A 22,390-nucleotide genomic window follows, 5' to 3' on the forward strand; every position below is an offset into this window, starting at 1 on the left:
TTTAGCCCACTTTCTTCCAAAAAAGGCTCCTCTGAAGCCCCCCACCCTCCAATCAATATGAAACTACGCCCCTGACCTGAGGGTTTAGTGTGAAGTGTGAAGTCTGGGAGCCGTAACGCAGTAGTGTCGGCTGCTTGACCAAGCGGATGTCTTATGGGTGGATTTTGGCAACTCTTAAAACGATAAGATCTCCGTCACGGTTTAAAATAGTACCGATGTTTTCGACGCCACATAATTAAAGACGTAACGGCGTTAGGAAACCGATTCATGACGTCATGGGGTAGAAACCAATGCCGTACGAGTACGCACACAGTGGACAACCTCGTCGTTGTGGCGCAGTCGTACGTCGCATTCGCCCGCAGTTTCGTGCAGCCGAGTCAAGGCTGGCCGAGTTGATTGTGTATTGTGGCAGTGTGGGAATCGGACCATTCACTGCAGATAGTTATGGGATGCAATTCTGCCTGCGGATGGTAAACGGCGATTTCAACATCGCCATCTTCTAAATACTCAATTTTTCATCGGGTGGTTGTAAGGTAGGTGGGAGAGTGCTGGATTACTGAACATCGTCCGTCGACGGGGTTCCAGTCACTGAACTCCGTCCATCTTTGATCGGAAATTACAACGCGTGAAGTATTCTTCATTTTCTGCCTCTGGGCCATGTTACATATTGCTCACGTACCCAGCCTCAAGTCACTGTAAGAGCACTTGCACCAACTTTACATCCCGAAGTGTGCAGTGTGCTTACTGCAATATCTGGTGCCAGCAATGAATGCTAGGGTAAACCATGTTGTGTTGATTGAAGATTGATTGGGTGAAAGGTGGGCTATTTAATAAAGCTGATGGCTGACTGAGTGTTAAAAATTGTGTTGGCAAGAATATTGCTCATAGCCATTTGCTTTCATTGCTGTTATGTTGCTGTTTGCTTACATAACAGGCTCACTGAATTTTTTATTGGTTTTGTTCTTTATTTCTGGAATATTATCAGGGTGTATTGGTTTTATTACATTAGTTCTTATGGTTGCAATAACTGATTAAAAGGCTAACCAGAACCAGTGATACCAAAACCTGCAGTATGGGAAGAACACATACCAAATTTCCAACTCTGTATATATTTTTATGACAAGATATCAATATATTTGGTCAGGTGAACTCTCATTTTATAGCACCTTATACATGTTGTGATACTCAGGTTTACTGTAAGCATAGGTGGTCAGGGTAAAAGGTCTTGATAATCCTTATGACTAAGACAGGTGACCCAGCCTGTTAGGTCTTGCTTGGGCTAGCTGAGCCTATCCAGTTTCATCTGATCTCAGTTTATGCTTTTTTACTATCAAGCCTGATCATCTTTTATACTGTAGTGGTTTAGAGATAGATATTGAATGTTTCAATGGTACAATGGATGAGGTCTGTGTGTGGGGCACTGCAGGTGCAAGGTTTGATATAGCAGTACCTGCTGCACCTGCCCTTCCTGGCATTATGAGAGGCAAGGCAAGTGTGTGGGAGTGGTGGAGGGTACAATAGGGAGTAGGCCCCCAACTTTAAAAAAGTTATACAAATGCTGGATTGTCATTCATTGTACAATGCATTTTTTCATATCCATAGCATAGGTTTTTATGCAGATTTCTGTCTAGAAAAAGACAAGCCTATTCTGGTAATGCTGGTATCAGAAGATCTTGCTTATGCAAGCACTGGGAGTGGGTGTAGTGGTTAGTATGTCTATGTGAACCTGCTGCATGTGTGGGAGACCAGAGGTACATGATTTGATTCCCTGTGGTGCCTATCCTTCCCATCAGGGTGAGGGGCAAGTGACACCATGTAGCCTCTGTAGCTGGGTGCATTGTAAAGCCACAATGACAACAACAAGCAATGGCAGTACTTATGTGGGTCATGTCCTTGCCCCTGCCACATTACTACATTTCTGTCTTATGTGCACTAAGCACCATCAGCATCTGGGTACAAATGGCCACAGTCATTAGTGCACCCTTAAGCCCCCATCATCACCATCTTATCTCCTGCAGGGAAATCAGACTCTGCATAGTCAAATCATAGCCAGTTTCACTGCTTGATTGCTGCCATCTATATATATATATATATATATATATATATATATATATATATATATATATATATATATATATATATATGATACAATATGATATAAAGGGGATTGAAAGTAACTTAACTCCTCATGATTCCTACCTCATGAATGCAAACCATGCACTTTATGTTAGGGCTGTGTCATCATCCTTAGTTTTCTATCCATTTACTTTGGTCCTGCTCTGAATTGGACTAAATGCTCCAAAGGAGCTGCAGCACCGAAATATATTTTGCAACATGATTCCAATTTCTTGCCTCCATGCTTTAACAAGGAGTATTGTGCAAGTTGCATGTCATCTTTATTGGTTATGGAGTGCCAAGTATGTCCATTCATATTGATTGCATAGGGCCATTGTTTCACCTTGTTCATGGAATGGACATGGTCCTCCATCCCACACACCTTTGGCAGCCTGTGTTGTTACCCACCAAACTATTTTGCACCTATGCAGTTCTAGGACAGTGGGATGTGGTATTTCTGCTTCTGACCACATGTGTCATTAGGATTTGAAACCTTTGACCTAGGCTGTCTGCCAGGGCATCTGGGGTAATCAGCACCCAGGTGCACATGTGGGGTGGGGCAAACCAGTGTTGTGCGGTCCAGACCTTTCAAACACTACAATTGGCCTTTGTTGCTGCTACCAGGGGAGCTGTGGGAGGTCTAGGCCATGGCTGTCCTGCCCGTGCTCACGGAAACCTGCTATGGAGCCTGACAGTGTGCTTGATCTTTTCAGAGTGGTCCTGGTTGCCAATGCATCTGAAGGATGGAAGTTGGAAAACCTGCAGACTTAGGAGCCATCCAGTGACAAATGAATCCATAGGCTCTAGAGTAAATTAATGATAAACAGCTGCCCATCCAGCTTTCATTGGTATTTTTATCTCTTATGAAGAATGATGAGGCCCTAGACAATGAACTCTTGGCTGTGGGTGTGGTTGGGTTTGGCCTTGGCAGTGGCTGCCACAAACCACACTCCAGGCGGACCAGATGAGGCTCCAGATGTGGCAACAAGCTCTCCTAAAGAGGGGTTTGAGGAGGCGGCAAGCGACCCGGAGGGTGACTGCCCTCCTGCTGATGATCAGGAAGTGAAGATGGAGTTTGCCACCACTGTTGTGGAACATGGTATGTTTGGAAAATGGGACGCTGGCGTTGTGCCGGCGTTTTGTATGCGGGTGAGGACGAGGTTTACAGCGAAGCACTGAATTTGAGGGAAACAATGTTTCAAAGCAGGAAAAAAATTTTGACAGCATATTTTGTAAAACTATTACTTGCCATATGGCATGCATGCAAAACACAGCTGTAATTTATATTCAGGTGAGGACGCTCTGGAGAGCCGTTTTTTACGGAAGACGACAGATATGATGAATAGAGAATCGCCCCCCCCCCCCCCCCAGACACACACACATAATATTTTCCCTGTTCACCCAGCTAACATCAGGTCATTCTGGATCCGCTGCAGACCCATTTTTAGTTCATGAAAGTGCGGTATCAAAACTGGCCCGAACAATGCAGTAAATAGATATGTTAAGGAGGATCGACATGATTTCCTCTAACACTCTCATTGAAATAGGTATTTTCGGATATACCGACCAATGATGTACACACATTGCTAGGGATTGAGTTTATTTACTGATTGAGGATTGAATTTCGAATGGGTACCTCTTATTGCCGTGAATATCCCACCCCACAAGAAGACTGACCCGACAAACAATGTGAGTGGGAGCAAGTTTCAAATATCTCGCGAACGACAGAAAATCTATTCAAAGCAGAGGAGCTTCCGCCTTTGCGCGTTTGGATACATTACGTGGCAGCCATTTCAGCAGAATATTTTCAAGCAGAGTACCTGTCGGCCTCGTCTGGGCGAGGAGTCTGAGGATCGAATCAGCTGGTGTGACGTGCCTGACGAATTTTAGCGATGCTGAAGCGTTTCGTTCATCGAACCCGTGCGCCTTTTTGATGGCGGTCGTGACGTCTTTTTGCTCTGTTTACGCACGTAGGCCATTATGTATGCCGCTCTACGCCACATCCGTCGGTCTTGACTTTGACGACGCATATATTCACCACGCATGTCAACTGATTCTGGCATTTCTTCCAGAGTACATCGTGGGCTTCAAAAACTACTACTCTAAAGAGGCCCGTCGCGGCTTCATCGCCGCAGCGCTCAACCATTCGGGCGTGGTCAAGTGGACCATCGTCCCCCGCAACAATCCCGCCAAGCACCTACCCAGCGACTTCGACGTGCTGGAGGTGCGGACGGTCGCCTGCTAGGCGCCAGACGTCGACGCCGCCTGCGGCGACGGGTGCCCGTCCTTGTCGCTCGTGGGTTGGCTTGCACTAGTTCATAAGCTGCTTCTCATGCGTTCGTTCTGTCACTGTTGCTCTTCGCTTGACTCTGTTTCCTTTGCGGCAGAGGCGCGGTCCGCCTTGTTTACGTGGGTATTGATTTAGCTGTGTTTGCCTGGCCCATCCGCTGCGTAGCGTCCCCAGTCGGCGCTCGTCTCTCTGGCCGGAGACGGACGCAAACACCATAGACCCGTGCCCGACCTCCTCCGCCGCCGCCCGGCAGATCCGCGAGACGGAGCCGCGCCGCGGCCTGGCGGCTCTGGCGCGACACCCGCAGGTGCGCCGCGTCACGCCGCAGCGGCTGGTGGTGCGCACGCTCACATACGTCAACGCCAGCGACGCCGAGCCGGCCGGCGGCGGCGATGACGACGACGGCGCGCCGGAGACGGATGCCGACGACGAGGCGGGCGGCGCCACCGGCGGCGTCAAGTTCCAGTCGCCGCGGCGCTCGTTCACGCTGGTGAGCCGGCTGGGGAGTGGGGTTCACATGCGATGGTTACACCCGTGCCCCATAGTTAACTGGCGGAGCGACTGGCGGTGACGAAGACAGCTCAGAGAAGCGCCCTTACCATTTGTTGATTGGCCTGTGCACATAACCACTTGCTTGTCTGGGCCATTTTCGTATTATGGCCATGGCGTTGTACAGCCCGGGTGGTTGATGTCTTGGGACAGTTGGATGACACTCTTCTGATCCAGTGCGTCTGAACGGAGTGGGTATCCAGCTGTCAGAGTCCTTTCCCATCCCAGTATCCGATGATGTGCCCCTCACCAAGCTGTGATTGCGCCGCAGGGCAACAAGGCGTTCTGGCACTCGACGGGTCGCCACAACGGGCGCCGGCTGTTGAAGGCGGTGCCGCGTCAGGTGACCTCCATACTGCAGGCGGACACGCTCTGGAAGCAGTTCGGCGTTACCGGTCAGTGGCGACAGACGCTGCCGGCGGAGGTGGCCGCAGCCCCGGGTCCCGGGCGTCGGCGCACGACAGACGGGGGAGGGGAGGGGTAACCTGACATATGGCGGTGACTGTGCGATAAAGCTATAGCTTGACGGCGTTGTCAGGCTGCTGTGCCGCCGGCGGCCTCGCGCGTATGTGGCACTGTTTGCGATCTGTGTGTCTCATTCTCGCATTTTACTGAAAGAACAATGAAAAGGGAACAAAGGGAGGACAAAGGGAAACCTTTTTCCGCTTCCTTAAAACATCGATGTCGTGCTGGGCCTTCTCCCCTGGCAGCATCCGCCACACGTCTCGCTGTCCGCGCTCGCGCGTTCCGGTCAGCCTAACGAGCGCGACTCTGCTCACCAGGCAAGGGCGTCAAGGTGGCCATCTTCGACACCGGCCTGAAGAAGGGCCACCCGCACTTCCGACGCGTCAAGGAGCGCACCAACTGGACGACGGAGAAGACGCTGGACGACGCGCTTGGCCACGGCACGTTCGTGGCCGGTGTGATCGCCAGTCAGGCCGAGTGTCTGGGCTTCGCGCCCGACGCCGAGCTGCATATTTTCCGGGTCTTCACCAAGAAGCAGGTGCGGCAGGATGACGCGGGGGCCAGAGGAGCGGGGATGCGTAGGAAGAGGCAGGGAGGGGTGGAGATGGGCAGGGAGAGGTGGAGAGGCAGGGATGGACGAGGAGGGGTGTGGGGGGGGGGGGAGGGGAGGGAGACTGGGAAGCGTGAGACAGATGGATAACAGCTCTGCGTATGAGGCGAAACTGTGAAGGTGTTGCGTATTTTCCTGTGCGTGTGGGCGTGTGAAAGGCGAGCACCTGCACGAGCACCACTGCATGTCCTTGTCCCGTGCCTGTTGCCATTTGTAGCGATTCTTGCCATCACAATTCACGCCAAAGCCCATTGTTTTTGTCGCCAGTCATCCTTCACCTCCTGGTTTCTGGACGCCTTCAACTACGCGATCCTGAAGAGAATCAACATCCTGAACCTGAGTATCGGCGGGCCGGACTTCATGGACCAGCCGTTCGTGGACAAGGTGTGGGAGCTGACCGCCAACGGCGTCATCATGGTATCGGCGATCGGCAACGACGGACCCCTCTACGGGTGAGCGACTGGCACACAAACCCCTCTGTGGGTGAGTGACTGGAACACGGAGCCCCCCCCCCCCCCCTGTGGGTGAGTGACTGGGATGTTGACCCCTCTACAGGTGAGTGGATGGCACGTTGACCCCTTTATGGGAGAGTGACTGGCACATGGACCCCTCTATGGGAGAGTGACTGGCACATGGACCCCTCTATGGGAGAGTGGCTGGCATATGGACCCCTCTATGGGCGAGTGGCTGGCACGTTGACCCCTCTATGGGCGAGTGGCTGGCATATGGACCCCTCTACGGGCGAGTGACTGGCTCATGGACCCCTCTACGGGCGAGTGACTGGCTCATGGACCCCTCCACGGGCGAGTGACTGGCTCATGGACCCCTCTACGGGCGAGTGACTGGCACACGGCGTCAGTAGTAGCTTAACGCGCCACCCTGGCTCACTCGTTGGGACTGCACCCCACTGTGGGGCATCAGGCGTGGAGCACGGTGTCATCCGATCGTGGGCCTGGCGCGTTCCGAGCCGGGCTGTTGGGTTGACTGGACCGGCACGCTGCGGGCTCCCGCCGACGCCGCACCAGTGACCGATCGCCGCTCCTTGCAGCACGCTCAACAACCCGGCCGACCAGATGGACGTGATCGGCGTGGGCGGCATCAATTTCGAGGACCAGATGGCGCGCTTCTCGTCTCGAGGGATGACCACGTGGGAGCTGCCCGCCGGATACGGCCGGGTGCGTTTGATCGTCTTCTGCCATCGGCTCCGCCCACGCGCTCCCGTCAGCCGAGCATGGTTCGGAAGCACCTCGTCAGCGGGGAAAGCAGCCACGGCGTTGACTGATAGTCTTGCTTAGATCTCGCAGTGCTGGCGGTCGAGGTGCTGAACTCTTAGTCGGCTGGGGGCGCTGGGCGCGGGATGTAGCCCGCGGTGCCATACTGGGCTGTCGCTTACTCTTGCTTACTGGGAGATTTGACTGTTGCTTGATCCAATGTAAGTCCGGGACATAGGGGGCTCCAATGCTGAGGCTGGTTGCAGTGCGATACGTCGGTGTTCCGATGTGCTCGCTGCGCGAGCTGGTGCCGATGTGTGACGACTCGTGCCCCTGGCGACCGCCGCCGCCTTCTCGGCCGACTGCTGGCGTGGCGGCGCACGGCGGCGTTCCGGCGGTCGGTGACGCCGGCGCCGTCTCGTGCTCAGGTGAAGCCGGACGTGGTGACGTACGGGTCGGCGGTGCGCGGCAGTAACGTGGCCGGCGGCTGCAAGTCGCTGAGCGGCACCAGCGTCGCCTCGCCGGTGAGTACTGCCGCGCCCGGCTGCCGCCGGCACACGCCCTCGTCGTTCCACACGCACACACACGCGCACTGGTACTGGGTTATGCACTCATCATGTCATTGTCAAAAGGTTTTTACAATGATGTAGCTGTAACGGGCCACCCATAACCACTGCCCAAGGCAGCTGTAATGTCTGACGTATGGTATCCTTCCGAGGTCATACCACGCACGGACACTTGACCTGCGTGACCTCTCACAGTGTTTCAAAGTGGCACATACGCATTTTTTGTGCGGAATTTTTCCGTATAATACCTGCCTCATGTACGCTTCACGTCCCTCACCAAAGATGTGTACAGGCCCATACCAGGGCATCAATGTGTACAGGCCCATACCAGGGCGTCAGTGTGTACAGGCCCATACCAGGGCGTCATTGTGCACAAGCCCATACCAGACCGTCAATGTGCACAGGCCCATACCAGGGCGTCATTGTATACAGGCCCGTACCAGGGCGTCAATGTGTACAGGCCCATACCAGAGTGTCAATGTGTACAGGCCCATACCAGGACGTCAATGTGAACAGGCCCATACCAGAGCATCAATGTGTACAGGCCCATACCAGAGCGTCAATATGCACAGGCCCATACCAGAGCGGCCATGTGTACAGGCCCATACCGGAGCGTCAATGTGTACAGGCCCATACCAGAGCGCCAATGTGTACAGGCCCATACCGGGGCGTCAATGCGGACCTCGGCGACGCACAACAGAGACCAGAGTTACGGAGACAGCTACAAATGTCATTCATATCTCTGGTGGCAAAATAAAACAATTCAGCATGAACCAGCTTCAAATGGTCACATGGTAGAAAGGGTCACGAGGTGCTTGGGTCAAAAAATGACCAGAAGTGCTTATTGGTATTCGAATGGGTGCAGCAGATCATCTGCTGATATATGTAGCTCCTTTGTTGGTTTTATCATTGTTAGTATTAGACTACTGAAGCGTGTTTTGGAAAGCATCCCACAGAATGTCGATGTATGGTCATGCAAACACACATCTCGGGCGTGCCCTAAACGTCGTTTTATCCTTGATGTCGCCTCGACTGTAAGCGGCCCACGTGGAACACGGGTCGGCACGGCTGCGCCTTCAACACAATGTCAGGTCCAACGAAACGGGCGCTGTTCGGTCCCGGGTCTCCGTTCGGTCTCGGGTCCTCGGGTTTTGAAGCCATCAGTGAGGAGCTGCGCGTTCGGCCGAGCGCCCTCGACGTCTGAGCCTGCGCGGAATGACGGACCTCTAACGTTGACGCCATCCATGCTGACCGTCTCATGTCTGTGCCCGTGGGACCAGGTGGTGGGCAGTCCCGTGGCTTTGTTGGTCTCCGCCGTGCTGACCGTCTCACCTCTGGGCCGCTGTGACCAGGTGGTGGCCGGTGCCGTGGCTCTGCTGGTCTCCGCTGTGCTCCACCGCGGCTCTGTCATCAACCCGGCCAGCGTCAAGCAGGCGTTGATGGCGTCCGCCCGCCGGCTGCCCGGTGTCAACATGTTCGAGCAGGGCGCCGGCAAGCTCGACCTCATCAAGGCGTACCACGTGCTGTCACGCTACAAACCGCAGGCCAGCCTGAGCCCCAGGTCAGGCTCGATCCCATGGTCCCAGCTCGTGCCTCGCCACATAACCCTAGTTGAGGCTCCGTAGCCAGGTGTCGTCTCACCCTCGGGCCGCGTCCTTGGCTCGGCCCGTAAATGGATGCTTGGGTGACAATAGGCCGTGCGGGCGACGGCTGCACGTAACGTCTGTGGTCGGTGTTTCCTACAGCTCGGTGGACCTGACCGAGCGCCAGTACATGTGGCCGTAGTGTAGCGTCTGTGGTCGGTGTTTCCTACAGCTGGGTAGACCTGACCGAGCGCCAGCACATGTGGCCGCAGTGTAGCGTCTGTGGTCGGTGTTTCCTACAGCTCGGTGGACCTGACCGAGCGCCAGTACATGTGGCCGCAGTGTAGCGTCTGTGGTCGGTGTTTCCTACAGCTGGGTGGACCTGACCGAGCGCCAGTACATGTGGCCGCAGTGTAGCGTCTGTGGTCGGTGTTTCCTACCAAAGCTGAGTGGACTGACCGAGCGCCAGTACATGTGGCCCGCTGTGGTACGTCTGTGGTCGGTGTTGTCCTACAGCTGGGTGGACCTGACCCGGAGGCCAGTACGTGTGGTCGTGCACCTGTGTAAAAATGTCACGTAATCTGTGGTCGGTGTTTCCTACAGCTGGGTGGACCTGACCGAGCGCCAGTACATGTGGCCGCAGTAACGTCTGTGGTCGGTGTTTCCTACAGCTCGGTGGACCTGACCGAGCGCCAGTACATGTGGCCGCATGTAACGTCGTGGTCGGTGTTTCCTACACCCGGTGGACCTGACGGCGCCAGTACATGTGGCCGCACGTAACGTCTGTGGTCGGTGTTTCCTACAGCTCGGTGGAACCTGACCGAGCGCCAGTACATGTGGCCGTACGTAACGTCTGTGGTCGGTGTTTCCTACAGCCCGGTGGACCTGACCGAGCGCCAGTACATGTGGCCGCAGTTAACGTCTGTGGTCGGTGTTTCCTACAGCTCGGTGGACCTGACCGAGCGCCAGTACATGTGGCCGCAGTGTAGCGTCTGTGGTCGGTGTTTCCTACAGCTCGGTGGACCTGACCGAGCGCCAGTACATGTGGCCGCAGTGTGGCGTCTGTGGTCGGTGTTTCCTACAGCCCGGTAGACCTGACCGAGCGCCAGTACATGTGGCCGCTGTGAAACGTCTGTGGTCGGTGTTTCCTACAGCTGGGTGGACCTGACCGAGCGCCAGTACATGTGGCCGCTGTGTAACGTCTGTGGTCGGTGTTTCCTACAGCTGGGTGGACCTGACCGAGCGCCCGTACATGTGGCCGCCGGGTAGCGTCTGTGGTCGGTGTTTCCTACAGCTGTGTAGACCTGACCGAGCGCCAGTACATGTGGCCGCTGTGTAACGTCTGTGGTCGGTGTTTCCTACAGCTATGTGGACCTGACCGAGCGCCAGTACATGTGGCCGCTGTGTAACGTCTATGGTCGGTGTTTCCTACAGCTATGTGGACCTGACCGAGTGCCAGTACATGTGGCCGTACTGCACGCAGCCGCTGTACTACACCGGCATGCCAACCGTCATCAACGTGACCATCCTGAACGGTGCGTGGTGGGTGCAGAGGCCTGACCGGGCCAGCGGTTCCGCCCGGCCGTGCCGGCTTGGTCGAGATCCGCTAGTTATGCCTCCATCGGCCGATGTTGGACGGCGTGCGTAGTGACTTCTTGCGGATGCGCGTCAGGAGGAGAAATGCTTTCTTGCGTCGTCGCCGTGGTTCACGTTGAGCTTTAGCCAGCGTTGTGATGCCCATGCCATGTCAACGCCGTCTCATCCACGTACACCGCGTTCCGTCCGCCTGGCAGTAGCTGCGGCGCAGCGCCCGGTCACCTTCGGCCCGAGCCCCTTTGCCGTGCCCCATCTGACGTCGGCGCTCTCTCCCGGCGGCGGCAGGGATGGGCGTGTCGGGCCGCATCGTGGACGGCCCCACCTGGCACCCGTACACGCCGCAGTACGGCCACCACCTGCGACTGGCGTTCTCGCACTCGGCCGTGCTGTGGCCGTGGTCGGGCTTCCTGGCCGTGTCCGTGTCGGTGGCCGAGGCGGCCGCGCTCTGGGACGGCACCGTGCAGGGCCACGTGCAGCTGACGGTCGAGTCGCCGGCTGAGGACGGCGAGACCGAGCCGCGCACCTCCACCGTCCGGCTGGCGCTCAAGGCGCGCATCATCCCGACGCCTCCGCGCAGGTGAGCGGCGGCTGGGCGGGCGGCAGGGCGCCGCCTTCAGGCGGCGGCCGCTGTGCCGCCGGACGGCGGCAGGGCGGTGTGCGGAGGCGCCGGGCAGCGAGCAGCATCGGCAAGGGGCGGTGTGCGGAGGCGCCGGCAGCGAGCAGCGGCAGGGCGGTGTGCGGAGGCGCCGGGCAGCGAGCAGCGTAGGGCGTGTGCGGAGGCGCCGGCAGCGAGCAGCGGCAGGGCGGTGTGCGGAGGCGCCGGGCAGCGAGCATCGGCATGGGCGGTGTGCGGTAGGCGCCGGGCAGCGAGCAGCGGCAGGCGGTGTGCGGAGGCGCCGGGCAGCGAGCAGCGCAGGGGGCGGTGTGCTGAGCCCACTGACCGCTGCTCTCAGCCCCCCGCCGATCTCTGTCCTGTGGGAGCCTGGGTGGTACTTCTGTGTACCTGTGGACTCGTGGATGCATTTCCTGATGTGTTGGTGCGTACATCTGGTTAGTGTTCCGGTGTCGGCGCCGCAGCCGGCGGCGGCCGACCTTGTCATGTATGGGTATGATGCTGGCTGATCTTGTCGTGTATGTGGATGATGCTGGCTGATCTTGTCATGTCTCGAGACGATGCGGGCCGACGTTGTCGTGTATGGGTATGATGCTGACTGACATTGTCATGTCTCGAGATGATGCTGGCTAACGCCGCGGGCCGTGCGTCCTCAGTAAGCGGATTCTGTGGGACCAGTACCACAACCTGCGCTACCCGCCGGGCTACTTCCCGCGTGACATTCTCAAGATGGTCAGCGACCCTCTCGACTGGAACGGCGACCACATCCACACCAACTTTAAGGTCAGTTGGGGTAGCACGTCTGATCAGCTGCCGTGTCTTGTTGGGTCTTTTGTCACACATGGCGCCCAATTGTTCTTTCGAAATATTCTGAGAAACGTCTTGGTACCTCCTTACGTCGGCTGAAAACTGGGATGTGCGCGGCTCTCTGCGCAAGGGCGTACAGGACGTAACTAGTTTGAAATGATTGCACTGGTTTAAGAAAAACCGCATGCATTCCTTAGGCACTGAGAAAGACATTCCAGAAAAAGCGAGAAAAGATTAACTGTACCTGAGTCGGTTAGAACATATTTAAAGTTCAGACCTTTAAACGCTAATGTATCACCCTACATCCACTGTATCTCCTATTTACCACTGCCGTCAACTTTCGGTTGTTACTATCTGCTGTGGAAATGGTCAGATTCGCCATCCGTTTTACACGCGGGGCAGCGCGCAGAGACCCAGTCGTGTACGTTTTGGCTTTCATCGGAGCCAGCAGATGACATAAAGACCGTGCGACTGCCGAATGTAATCTGCTCAATGCTGCTGTGTCGCCGTGTACTGAACTAGCTACGATGGGCTGCGCGTAGAACTGTAGCCTGGTTGGCGAGTGGACCACTGTGATTGGTTGATCATTGGAGTTTTCGAGCGCGTCGCCTGCGGGGGCCATGGTGCGCCCCGCGGACCACCATGGTCACCGCTGAAGGCTCATGGTGGACCGCTTGTTGCTGTCACCGCAGGACATGTACCAGTCGTTGCGCACGAATGGCTACTACGTGGAAGTGCTCGGCGAGCCGTTCACCTGTTTCGATGCCAAACACTACGGCACGCTGATGATCGTGGACGCCGAGGAGGAGTACTTCCCGGAGGAGGTGGGCATGCCGTCTGCGGAGTGCCGGGTGTCATGCGATCTCTTTTGATCAGGCGTCAGGTCAGGCGTCAGACTAGGCGTCAGACCAGGCGTCATACCGGGCGTCAGGTGAGGTGTCAGACCAGGCGTCAGACCAGGCGTCAGATCAGGCGTCAGACCAGGCGTCAGGTCAGGCGATAGGTAAGGCGTGCCCTGTGGACCAGAGTGGGTAGCGTTATTGACATATGATCTATATTCGGCATTTATTTAACCGGAATTAGCGACTTTATTCGACGTGCTGCTTTGCGTGTAGCGACAGGACATCGCTCGTCACCACGCATGGCAAGACATTCGCGCCTGTGTAACCGGCGTCCGACAAGGCGTGTAACCGGTGTACTCGCCCTCCCGTGCGTCGCGACATCGCGCAATCCGTGACGCGTCCCTGCGTCTGTGTCGTGCAGGCCGCCAAGCTGCGTCGAGACGTGGATGAGGGCCTGTCGCTGCTCATCTTCGCCGATTGGTATAACGTGGTCGTCATGAAGAAGGTCAAGTTCTATGACGAGAACACCAGGTGGGTGTCACGTTGGCAGTTGCTTTGTCCGTTGTCGGGTGGCTGTGTCACTCAGGCGTCAAGACATGGCCCTGGTCGTCGTCGCTGCCTGGCAGCCTGTTGCGGGGTGTTGAAACAGCGTGCGCCAGGGGAGCAGCATCGGTGACAGGGACACCTCGTCAGCGGCCTCCGACGTTGTCTGCGCCCGCCACCGCCGGCGCCCGGTGCCCCGGAGGTGGCGGGTGGCTGGTGGAGCCGGCCACGGCCTGATGACCGCCGGAAGCAGTGCACCGCGCCGCCTCCGGTGACCGGGCGGGGGCAGTGGGCGCCCTCTGTGCGCGGGGCTCCGCACCCGGACCGGACGCCGGCGGCGGCTGGGCAGGCGTCGGCCGCTGACGCCGTCCGCGCCCGCCACCGCCGCCGGCCGGCGTGTGGGCGCCCTGACCGCCAGCCCTCTGCCGCAGGGAGTGGTGGGTGCCGGACACGGGAGGCGCCAACCTGCCCGCCCTCAACGACCTGCTGGCCGCCTGGGGCATGGCCTTCAGCCAGCAGGTAACCCGACCAACCCGGCACGAACACAAGGAACTGTCAGGGGCGCAGGACAACATTATCAGCATTATCACCAACTAAGGTGTCACACCAAGTCGCAACAGTCCATGCAAACGATAACAATCGCGAATGGGCGTAGTGCGCCCAAATCTGTTAATCGTTACCAGACGCATGTCTGCCATAAGGTGTAAGGTGCGGTCCGTAAAGGATAGGCCGCCACACGTGTTTTTTTTTTTTAAATGCTTTGTGTGTTCGTGACCTGAGTTCCAAAATGGTTGCGTGGTACCAGGCCGTAACAACCAGCGCTGAAATCGACCAACAAATTTCTCAGCGAGAAAACTCATTTTGATTGAGAGACTCGTCTTAAATCGGCGCGTACCGGGTCTTCTGGTGAGTCTCTACGTCAGGGCGTGCGACCGACGCCGGCGGAGGTGCTGGGGCGGCCGCCGTCGGACCTGACCCGCCCGTCTTCCGCCAGGTGGTGGACGGCGAGTTCAAGTTCAATGGCCAGACGCAGAGCTACGCGTCGGGCACCACGCTGGCCCGCTTCCCCAAAGAGGGCACTGTGATCCGCCACTCGCTGCGAGACCAGGCCGCGGAGGTACGGCCGCCCGCCCGCCCGCTCGCCTTTCGGTGGCGACGGCCGGTGGCGCGCCAGGGGGGGGGGGGGGGTCGTCAGAGCGCTCAGAGCGTCAGAGTGCTCGTCGTGTCAGTGATGGTCGAAGGCCGTGGCGCCGTCTCATCAGACACTGAAGCGCGGCTTCTGCTGTTGAAATGTCGCCTTAGTTACGCCTCGCCTCGGGTGTTACGTTGCGGCCAAGTGAGAGTCGTTGTATCGAGTGCGGCGGTTCTGTGTGGCCTGCTTTCCGTCCGTGTGGGTGGGAAGGTTTCGCTTATCGTCCTCAGTATGCTTATCATCGCCTGCCGCTGTCCGCTGGGAGGACGATCCCGGAGCTGACCGGACTTGTCCACATGTGTCGGAGCGGGGGAGGCGGCTGTTGTGCCCCTAGAGTGAACACTTAACGCCGGCAGCTCCGGGGGTCCCCGAGTGGGCGGGGCGGACCCGGCCCGCCTGACCCCGGCAGCTTCGGGGGTCCCCGGGTGGGCGGGGCAGTCCCCCGCCGTACGTGCGCCTGACGCCGGTAGCCCGGTGGGTCCCCCGAGTGGGCGGGGCGGACCTCGGCCCGCCTAACGCCGGCAGCTCCGGGGGTCCCCGGGTGGGCGGGGCGGACCCGGCCGTACGTGCGCCTGACTGGGTGCTCGGCCGTCAGATCGTGGACGGGCTGAAGAAGAAGGTGCCTGACGCGGCCGTGCTGGGCCTGTACCAGACGCGCGGAGCGGCCGCCGGCGGCAGGATCGGCCTCTACGGAGACTCCAGCTGCCTCGACTCCAGCCACATGCAGAAAGGTCAGCCGGTGCCGCCCGTCGCCATAACCCCTCCAGTCAGCAATGAATCAGCCCCTCGGATCGATGGTAATGTAACCAGACATACAGTGTTTACGACATTTAACGTTATGAGTTAGGTCACTTTGCGACTGGTTTAATAAGTTACCTCTTCATTGAAAGGTGACGCCCGAGTTCGAATTTATGCTGACCGAGATGGCATTAAACTTTACCGTCACCACATATACTGAACATCAGTCCGTGGACGTTGTGTTCGCACGCATGCCCAACGGCAAGGTAAGCAGCACCACGGACCTGACGCACTTGTGTGGCGTCCGCGTCCATCAGGCCGTCGTGGCGTGACATAACGCCCCCCCCCCCCCCCCCCCCACTCTCAGACTGCTTCAACCTGCTGTCGGCGCTGCTACACTTCACGTCGTCGGGCCACGTGCCGTCTACGCTGACGTCGGAGCACGTGCAGCCGGTGACATCGGAGCTGGTGCTGCCGGAGCGCATGGAGGGCAGCAACCTGCACAGGTGAGGGGGGGGGACGGCCACGTGCGCCGACCGGGGCGGACCGACCGCCAGACGTCGGCTCCACCCAGCCACGAGCGAACCCAGCCGACGGGGTGCCGTGGGGTGGTCGGGACGTGGTGACGTGGTAAACTAGCAGAGTGTTCAGGAACTCTGCTTTGGTAGACGCCAGCAGGCAATTTTATCCGAACCCAAGTGAATGTGTATATATATGTGTGTGTATCCTTCAAGCATTTCCGAAGCCACACTTGAAGTGCAATAGTCTAAGTTATGGAATGGACCAGCCAAACAAGCAGCGTTCAACAAGTTAACAAGTTACTGAACAGGAGTGTTTTATGGAGTGCTATTCGAAGTGGAACGTGCACAAGGCGCATTTTGGTTCACATTGTCATTTTTTATTGCAAGCGGCATTTACTGTAGACAGGATGACAGTGCTGTGGCCGAACAAAGGGATTCGTCTGCATGCAAATACAAAAATGTTCTGTAATGTAATAGCAGGACTATTATTGCTGTGCATACCTGACATGATAAAACGCACTTGGTCACACAAAGTATGCACTAAACAAATTTTCATTTTTTATAAAAGATTCAGGTTGAAAGACTGGTTCATTCCATTTAGACTGATTTACTTAAAGTATGGCTTCGGCCATTCACACGTCGATTTACTTGGGTTCGAACAGGCTTGTCCGCTGACGTTCACTCAATCAGTTCGAGCAGCTCTGCAGATTCTCTCCAGATCTGGCGACGAAGGCGTCTGTGCTGCAGACGGCTGACTGCGTTTATGTTGAACGTGGAAGTCGAAGTCGCCGCTTTGCTTGACGTGTTCCCATCGGAGTAATGTATTATGAGTTTCCGTAGATTTTTTGTCAAAGGCCGTTAAAACAAAGGTAAAGTGTGGAAGAAAGTGTGTCGTGTAAGCCGTAAACGGGAAGTTCGATGGAAGATTTCATTCTTAAAGAATATAAGATTTTAAGCGTGAAATCTCACCTATTGAGGAGGAATCAAAACTATTTGAAATCGTAACCCTACAAACCCGATCTACGCGCGTACGTCGATTGCATCCTAGAAGGCGGCTCTCCGTGTTTAAACCCCGCACATGCTGAGCTACGAAAAGACACAGCTGCTTTGCCTCGATGTGGCCCAAACGCGAGAATCGCATTTTGATCGTGCTCCTCCCTCTGACCGATGCGCAGTTGGTTACGGCTTCCGAGTGGGACTGGGGGGATTGGTGTTGTAGAGCGAGCTGAATTCAGGCGGTGCAGTGACGCGACCGGTGCTGCGCTCTCAGAACGCTCCACGCGCCACACAGAGTCCCGGAATCGCTCCTCGGCGGTGGGCCTCTCAGCGGGGTCGGCCGGCCCGCCGAAGATGCGGGATCAGCTGGGGGCCGTGGTGCGATGATTTCATATCAGTTGTGCCATAGCGGACAAGTAAGACTGCGGTCCATTGGAGCGTACGATGATGGCTACAATGCAGCGGCGTATCACCGTGGGCCGTGACCGGGCACGCCCGTGGATGCCCGTCACGTGCCCCTCGGGCGCGCCGTCACGCCGTGCGCGCGCGCCACTGTCGGCCGGTCACGTGACAGTCGCCGGACGCCCGGCAGGCACTCCAAGGTGCTGAAGAACGGCCTGGACGGCCAGTCGACGCTGCCGCTGCCGGCCTGCGCGCGCCGCGAGTGGGCGCACCCGTCGCCGGTCAACCAGTCCGGCCCGTCCAACCTGTACCAGGTGAGGACAGCCGCCACCGCCGCCCGGCGGGCGGCCCGGGGGAGGAGGTTTGCTTGGCGAGCACTGCGCACGTTGGCCGCCGACGGAGTGCACTATGATACGATACACCAGATTCGAGTGTGCGAGTGCTGGCGCTCCGTTGCACTGCGTTTGCAGATAGATCCTGCGATTCGGTGATGCTCTCTTGCCGAAGTCGTGGGGCTGGCTGTTTCGCTTATGTTTGTGGGTGGCGATGGTTTTGGCCCGCTGCCAGACGTGAGACGTAGCCACGGATCATGCTACCATTGTGGTTAGTTAAGGGAAACCTGGCACTACGCGGCCCTGACATGCCCAGGTCGCCTCTCGACGACGCCGTATAGGTCAGCGGCGCGTCATTGTTTTGCCTAGTTTTCTGTGACCGCACGCCGAGGCTACACGGTTGGTCGCTGCCTTCAAGTATTCATGCACCGCGGCATTCGTCAATGGCGAAATCACGTGGTTTGGCGTGACTTAACAAAAACGAGTCGGTTAGCGTTTTCACGTTTAACTGTTGGGTATTTGTGGTCTTGTAATTCATTGCCTGACATGATAGGATGACAGAACTGTCAAATTCGTCTACGTTTAAATGCGGGGTATGCTTGTGTGGGAATGCACGCGGGTTGAAAACTGGCAGAGCGTGATTTTATGGCGAGTGGAGGTCGGGGCCTCACTGTTTGGCAAATAACCCGAGGTGAAAGGAAAGTCGGGAGCTTTTGTGAGGGGGTTTTAAAGGGGTTTGTGAAGGGGTTTTACGAGAAGGGAGGTCCGAGACGGAGGCGAAAGTCGTGATAATGGAAAAGTCAGGTTGAAACAAGAGGCTACCTTTTCGACCACAAGAACAAATAAAAAAGAATGTTTACTGTTTTGCTTGAAGATCTGCCAGCTGATTTTTATGACTGAAATCTACATGTCTTTTCAGTAAAACGCGATTTCCATGGTTTTCCTTGGCGACGTTTGAGCACTGATCGCAGCATAAGATGACAGTTTTTGTCCAGAGGATTGCGCGATTACGTGAGATACTCTGAAGCCTAAATCTATCGGTACATTTTCAACTCGATCAGGTCAACGATGTCTGAGTCATAGTCAAAGTCAGAGTCATATCTGACTCATTTTGGAGAGGTCACAGGCTGAGTACCTGTCTTGGTGACCCGCACCTCGTGCAGAGACCTCGTTGGAATGGCGGACACTCGCGCGATGTTTGGCGAACATCGTACTAATTAATAATATAAACCTCTCTGATTCATTGTTCGTGGTCCGACGTTTTAACCTTGGGCCTCGTGACATAAGTCGTGAACCCTAACACGGAGTGCAACAAAGTACACGAGTATTCGGCTATTATCGAACAACCAATAGGTAACATTCAATAGCAGAGGGGAAATGGGCTCTTTCAAACAGGCGTATTGGTGGTGGTAAAATTTTATTGAAATATATGGGAGTATTGTCCACAAGTTTTGCTATACAATTGGGTATGTTTGGAATGATCAGAAACGTACGCAGGATCTCGCGATGGGGGGGGGAGGGAGGGCACAACTCACTTTTTACTAGAAATTTAGTTTAGTGCGTCGCAGGTGCTTCAGTTTGCTGCATACCGCAAATAACATCATGCGTGGTTGGCATCCTTAGTTTACGCGTCATTTTCCTTCATTTTTTTCCATTTTCTGTAACTTTTCTTGTGTTTCCATGTAGTTAATTACATAAACATATAACAAATTTATAACGGAAGTGCGCGTACTTTGGGATCTCTGGGTGTTTGTCCCTGAGAATGACTCCCTCCGTAATCTGGGTGTCATGGGCGCGAAATGACCACAGTAGTCGGCGCGCCCTAAAACTCTAATCAACAACGACAACCAAAAGTTGGCAAGCAGGTGTGCATTTTGAGGTGGAAAATAGTACATTTTTCTGTCAATTACGAAGCACAAATATTAAAACGAATGTATATGTCTAATCCGTATAAATAATCTAAATAAATAAAAATATAATTAAATGTATATATATATATATATAATGTATATATGTTTATATAATATGGAGAAATAATTGCTTTAATGCGAAATGGGCGTTGTATGATTGCACTTGTTAACGTATGAGATGTAGACCGCCGATGTCACGCAATGCGACCTGTCAGAAATCCCGAGTGCTCGGTCCACCGCTGCTTGTCGGGCTGAACATTGCACAGTTAGCTTCAGAGCATCAGGTACCCTTAAAGGTGCGTTAGGCCCATCCGAAAGACGAGGCTGCCGACCATCGGCCGGTCTGCCGTGGAACGGCCCATTGACGGTGGAAAAGTTGCGTGTTGACGGTGACGGCGCATCACAGTTGTGGAACACGGAATTCCATCGTTCCGACTGGGGGCGGCGCCGCGCTGGGCGTCGCGCCGCCCCCAATCGGATGCACCCCGCTGACCCGTGCCGACAAAGCGGCCCAGACGCGCCGCCTGGCAGCACCGGCGGCGCCACGCTCGCCACGTGCATGTGCACCGCGGCGTGTTGTTTGCCTGACGTGTGCCGTGTGAGGTGTGAGGTGTGCGCGTGCGCGTGCCGGCCTCAGTTTCGCTTCTCACGCGTCCGTCTGGCCGGCGTGCGCTCTCTTGCAGTCCGCCAAGCTGCTGTCTGTGGGTCTGGAAAGCCCCATTCTGCCGCTCAACGCTATACGCCAGGATGTGCTCAAATCGCCGCAGGTGGGTGGATGGGGTGCTACGGTCGGCGCCCGGTGCGGCTGCACGGTATCTCAAGCGCATTTAACAATGTTGTATAGCAGCCGCTGTGTATCTGATGCAAGATTGCGGAACATTGTTGCATCCGGGTTTTTGTATTGCACGGAGCGAAATTTTAACCCGTTTACTATGCTATAAGCCGCGTTCTTTTTCGTCTTTGAAGTGGCGGGGGTCCCCGTTGGACTTTGGGGCACTTTTTGGTGTCGGTGCGCACATTCCCGCGTAAATAGGCAAACTCGCTGCTCTGCATACCAAGAGTTGGCATGATCCGACGATAAACACGATGTGCCATCACTCACCAATGACTTTCGCGCGTTTTGCGCGCGTTCATTCCATCTCACGCTCGTCACAGTATACACGCACCTTCGACAAACATACGAACACATGCCGCATCGCTGGGAAACCAGCCCAAATAACACTAACGTTTGCTTCAGTCACACTTAAACTTAAGCTAAATGTGGCGTGATTGATACGTTTGCATTCGTGATTCGTGTTGTCATTCGATTGGGCACCGTGTTGTGTTTGCATGCACACAAACGTGGACACTGTGAAGAACGCATGTGTGGGCTATTTTAGCTCTACTTTTGAACTAGTTGCAAGCTTCGAACTCACGACTAATGGAATGTGCTAGAGCCTGAAAAATATGTTTTTATCAATGTTCCCTTGAAAGGAGGCGAAGAGCCATGATATTAGCGGTGTTTTCCAAAATTCCTCATCCTGTGCTGATTGTTACGATAGCGTGGCGGCCAGTCTTTTGTGAGTTCGGGCCCCGGCGGCCGGGCGGCCACCGTTATGTCCTGTGCTGCCCGCGCCGGGCCGTCTCAGCACCGCGTGCGGCCTCCGCGCGTGGCCTACGTGTGACCTGCCGTCGGTCCCGCGGCCGCCTGACCGTGGCCCGGCTGACCTCGGTGTGCGCGTGCCGACAGAGCGGCTGGCCGGAGCCGGCCTCGGGCGTCGGTGCCGTGCGGATGAGCGCCGCCCGCCGGCCGCCGCTGCCCGCCTACGCGCTGATCGGCCTGCTCACCGTCTCCATGTTCGTCGTCTGCTACCTGTACAAGCAGTCGCGCGGCCGGCGGCGGCGGCGGCCCAAGGCGCGCCGCCTGCTGGCCGCCGCCGGTGCCGTGCGCGTGCCGGTGGTGTGAGCGGGCGGCCCCCGGCCGGCCGACCGGGGGCCGCCTGCCAGCTCGCCCCTCCAGCCCACGGACCGACTCCTCGCGCTCAGTCAGGCGTCTTCAGGCCGGTTGGCGCCGCTTTTGGCGCCGCCGCCGCCGCCGCTGCCGCCTCCTCGACATTGTAGGAGCGGATTGTGTGACGAGGCCGGGTGTTTTTATACGATTGAGAGTTGGCTGGGGCTGCTGCGAGCCGTCCTGGGGACTCGCTCTCCAGGTTGTGATATATGTGGGCAAGGCGCCTGGCTCTGTTGCGCACGATTGACTCTGGTGGTTTTGTCTGCTCCAGCGCCCGCACGGGCGCCGGCGCACACTGGGTATGCCGTTTCTCTGTTCGCGCCTATTTTGTGCAATGTTCCATAGTTCAATCGCAGCCCCGTTTTGAAGTTTTATGATGGAGGCATCAGTATCTGAATGCTCTGGGACTCAGCTACGCTACGATTGTGTTACGATTTGTGTCAGATGACTGCTGTACCGGTGTATTTATGTGTACAAGCCTCACTGCGCTGTCTGCATTCCGCAGCACTGATGACGTGA

At 56.4% G+C, this 22,390-nt stretch overlaps 1 protein-coding gene across 1 annotated transcript; it reads left to right on the plus strand.

The window, feature by feature from the left end:
• Nucleotides 1–362: 362 nt before the first annotated feature.
• Nucleotides 363–22,390, plus strand: LOC119107421 (membrane-bound transcription factor site-1 protease). Its single transcript, XM_037230856.1, has 23 exons — nt 363–533; nt 2,829–3,214; nt 4,188–4,339; nt 4,659–4,791; nt 5,209–5,349; nt 5,737–5,957; nt 6,297–6,481; nt 7,078–7,204; nt 7,669–7,764; nt 9,159–9,367; nt 10,824–10,924; nt 11,271–11,562; nt 12,255–12,381; nt 13,098–13,229; nt 13,669–13,778; nt 14,222–14,309; nt 14,785–14,907; nt 15,578–15,713; nt 16,088–16,226; nt 17,830–17,953; nt 20,565–20,648; nt 21,611–21,752; nt 22,377–22,390. The coding sequence occupies exons 2-23, from the start codon at nt 3,004–3,006 to the stop codon at nt 22,388–22,390; spliced, it is 3,087 nt and encodes a 1,028-aa protein (XP_037086751.1). The 5' UTR covers nt 363–533; nt 2,829–3,003.

This window comes from Pollicipes pollicipes, unplaced genomic scaffold (genome assembly GCF_011947565.3).
Source record: "Pollicipes pollicipes isolate AB1234 unplaced genomic scaffold, Ppol_2.1 Scaffold_6686;HRSCAF=7923_pilon_pilon_pilon, whole genome shotgun sequence".
In the NCBI taxonomy this organism is placed as follows: Eukaryota; Metazoa; Arthropoda; class Thecostraca; order Pollicipedomorpha; family Pollicipedidae; genus Pollicipes; species Pollicipes pollicipes.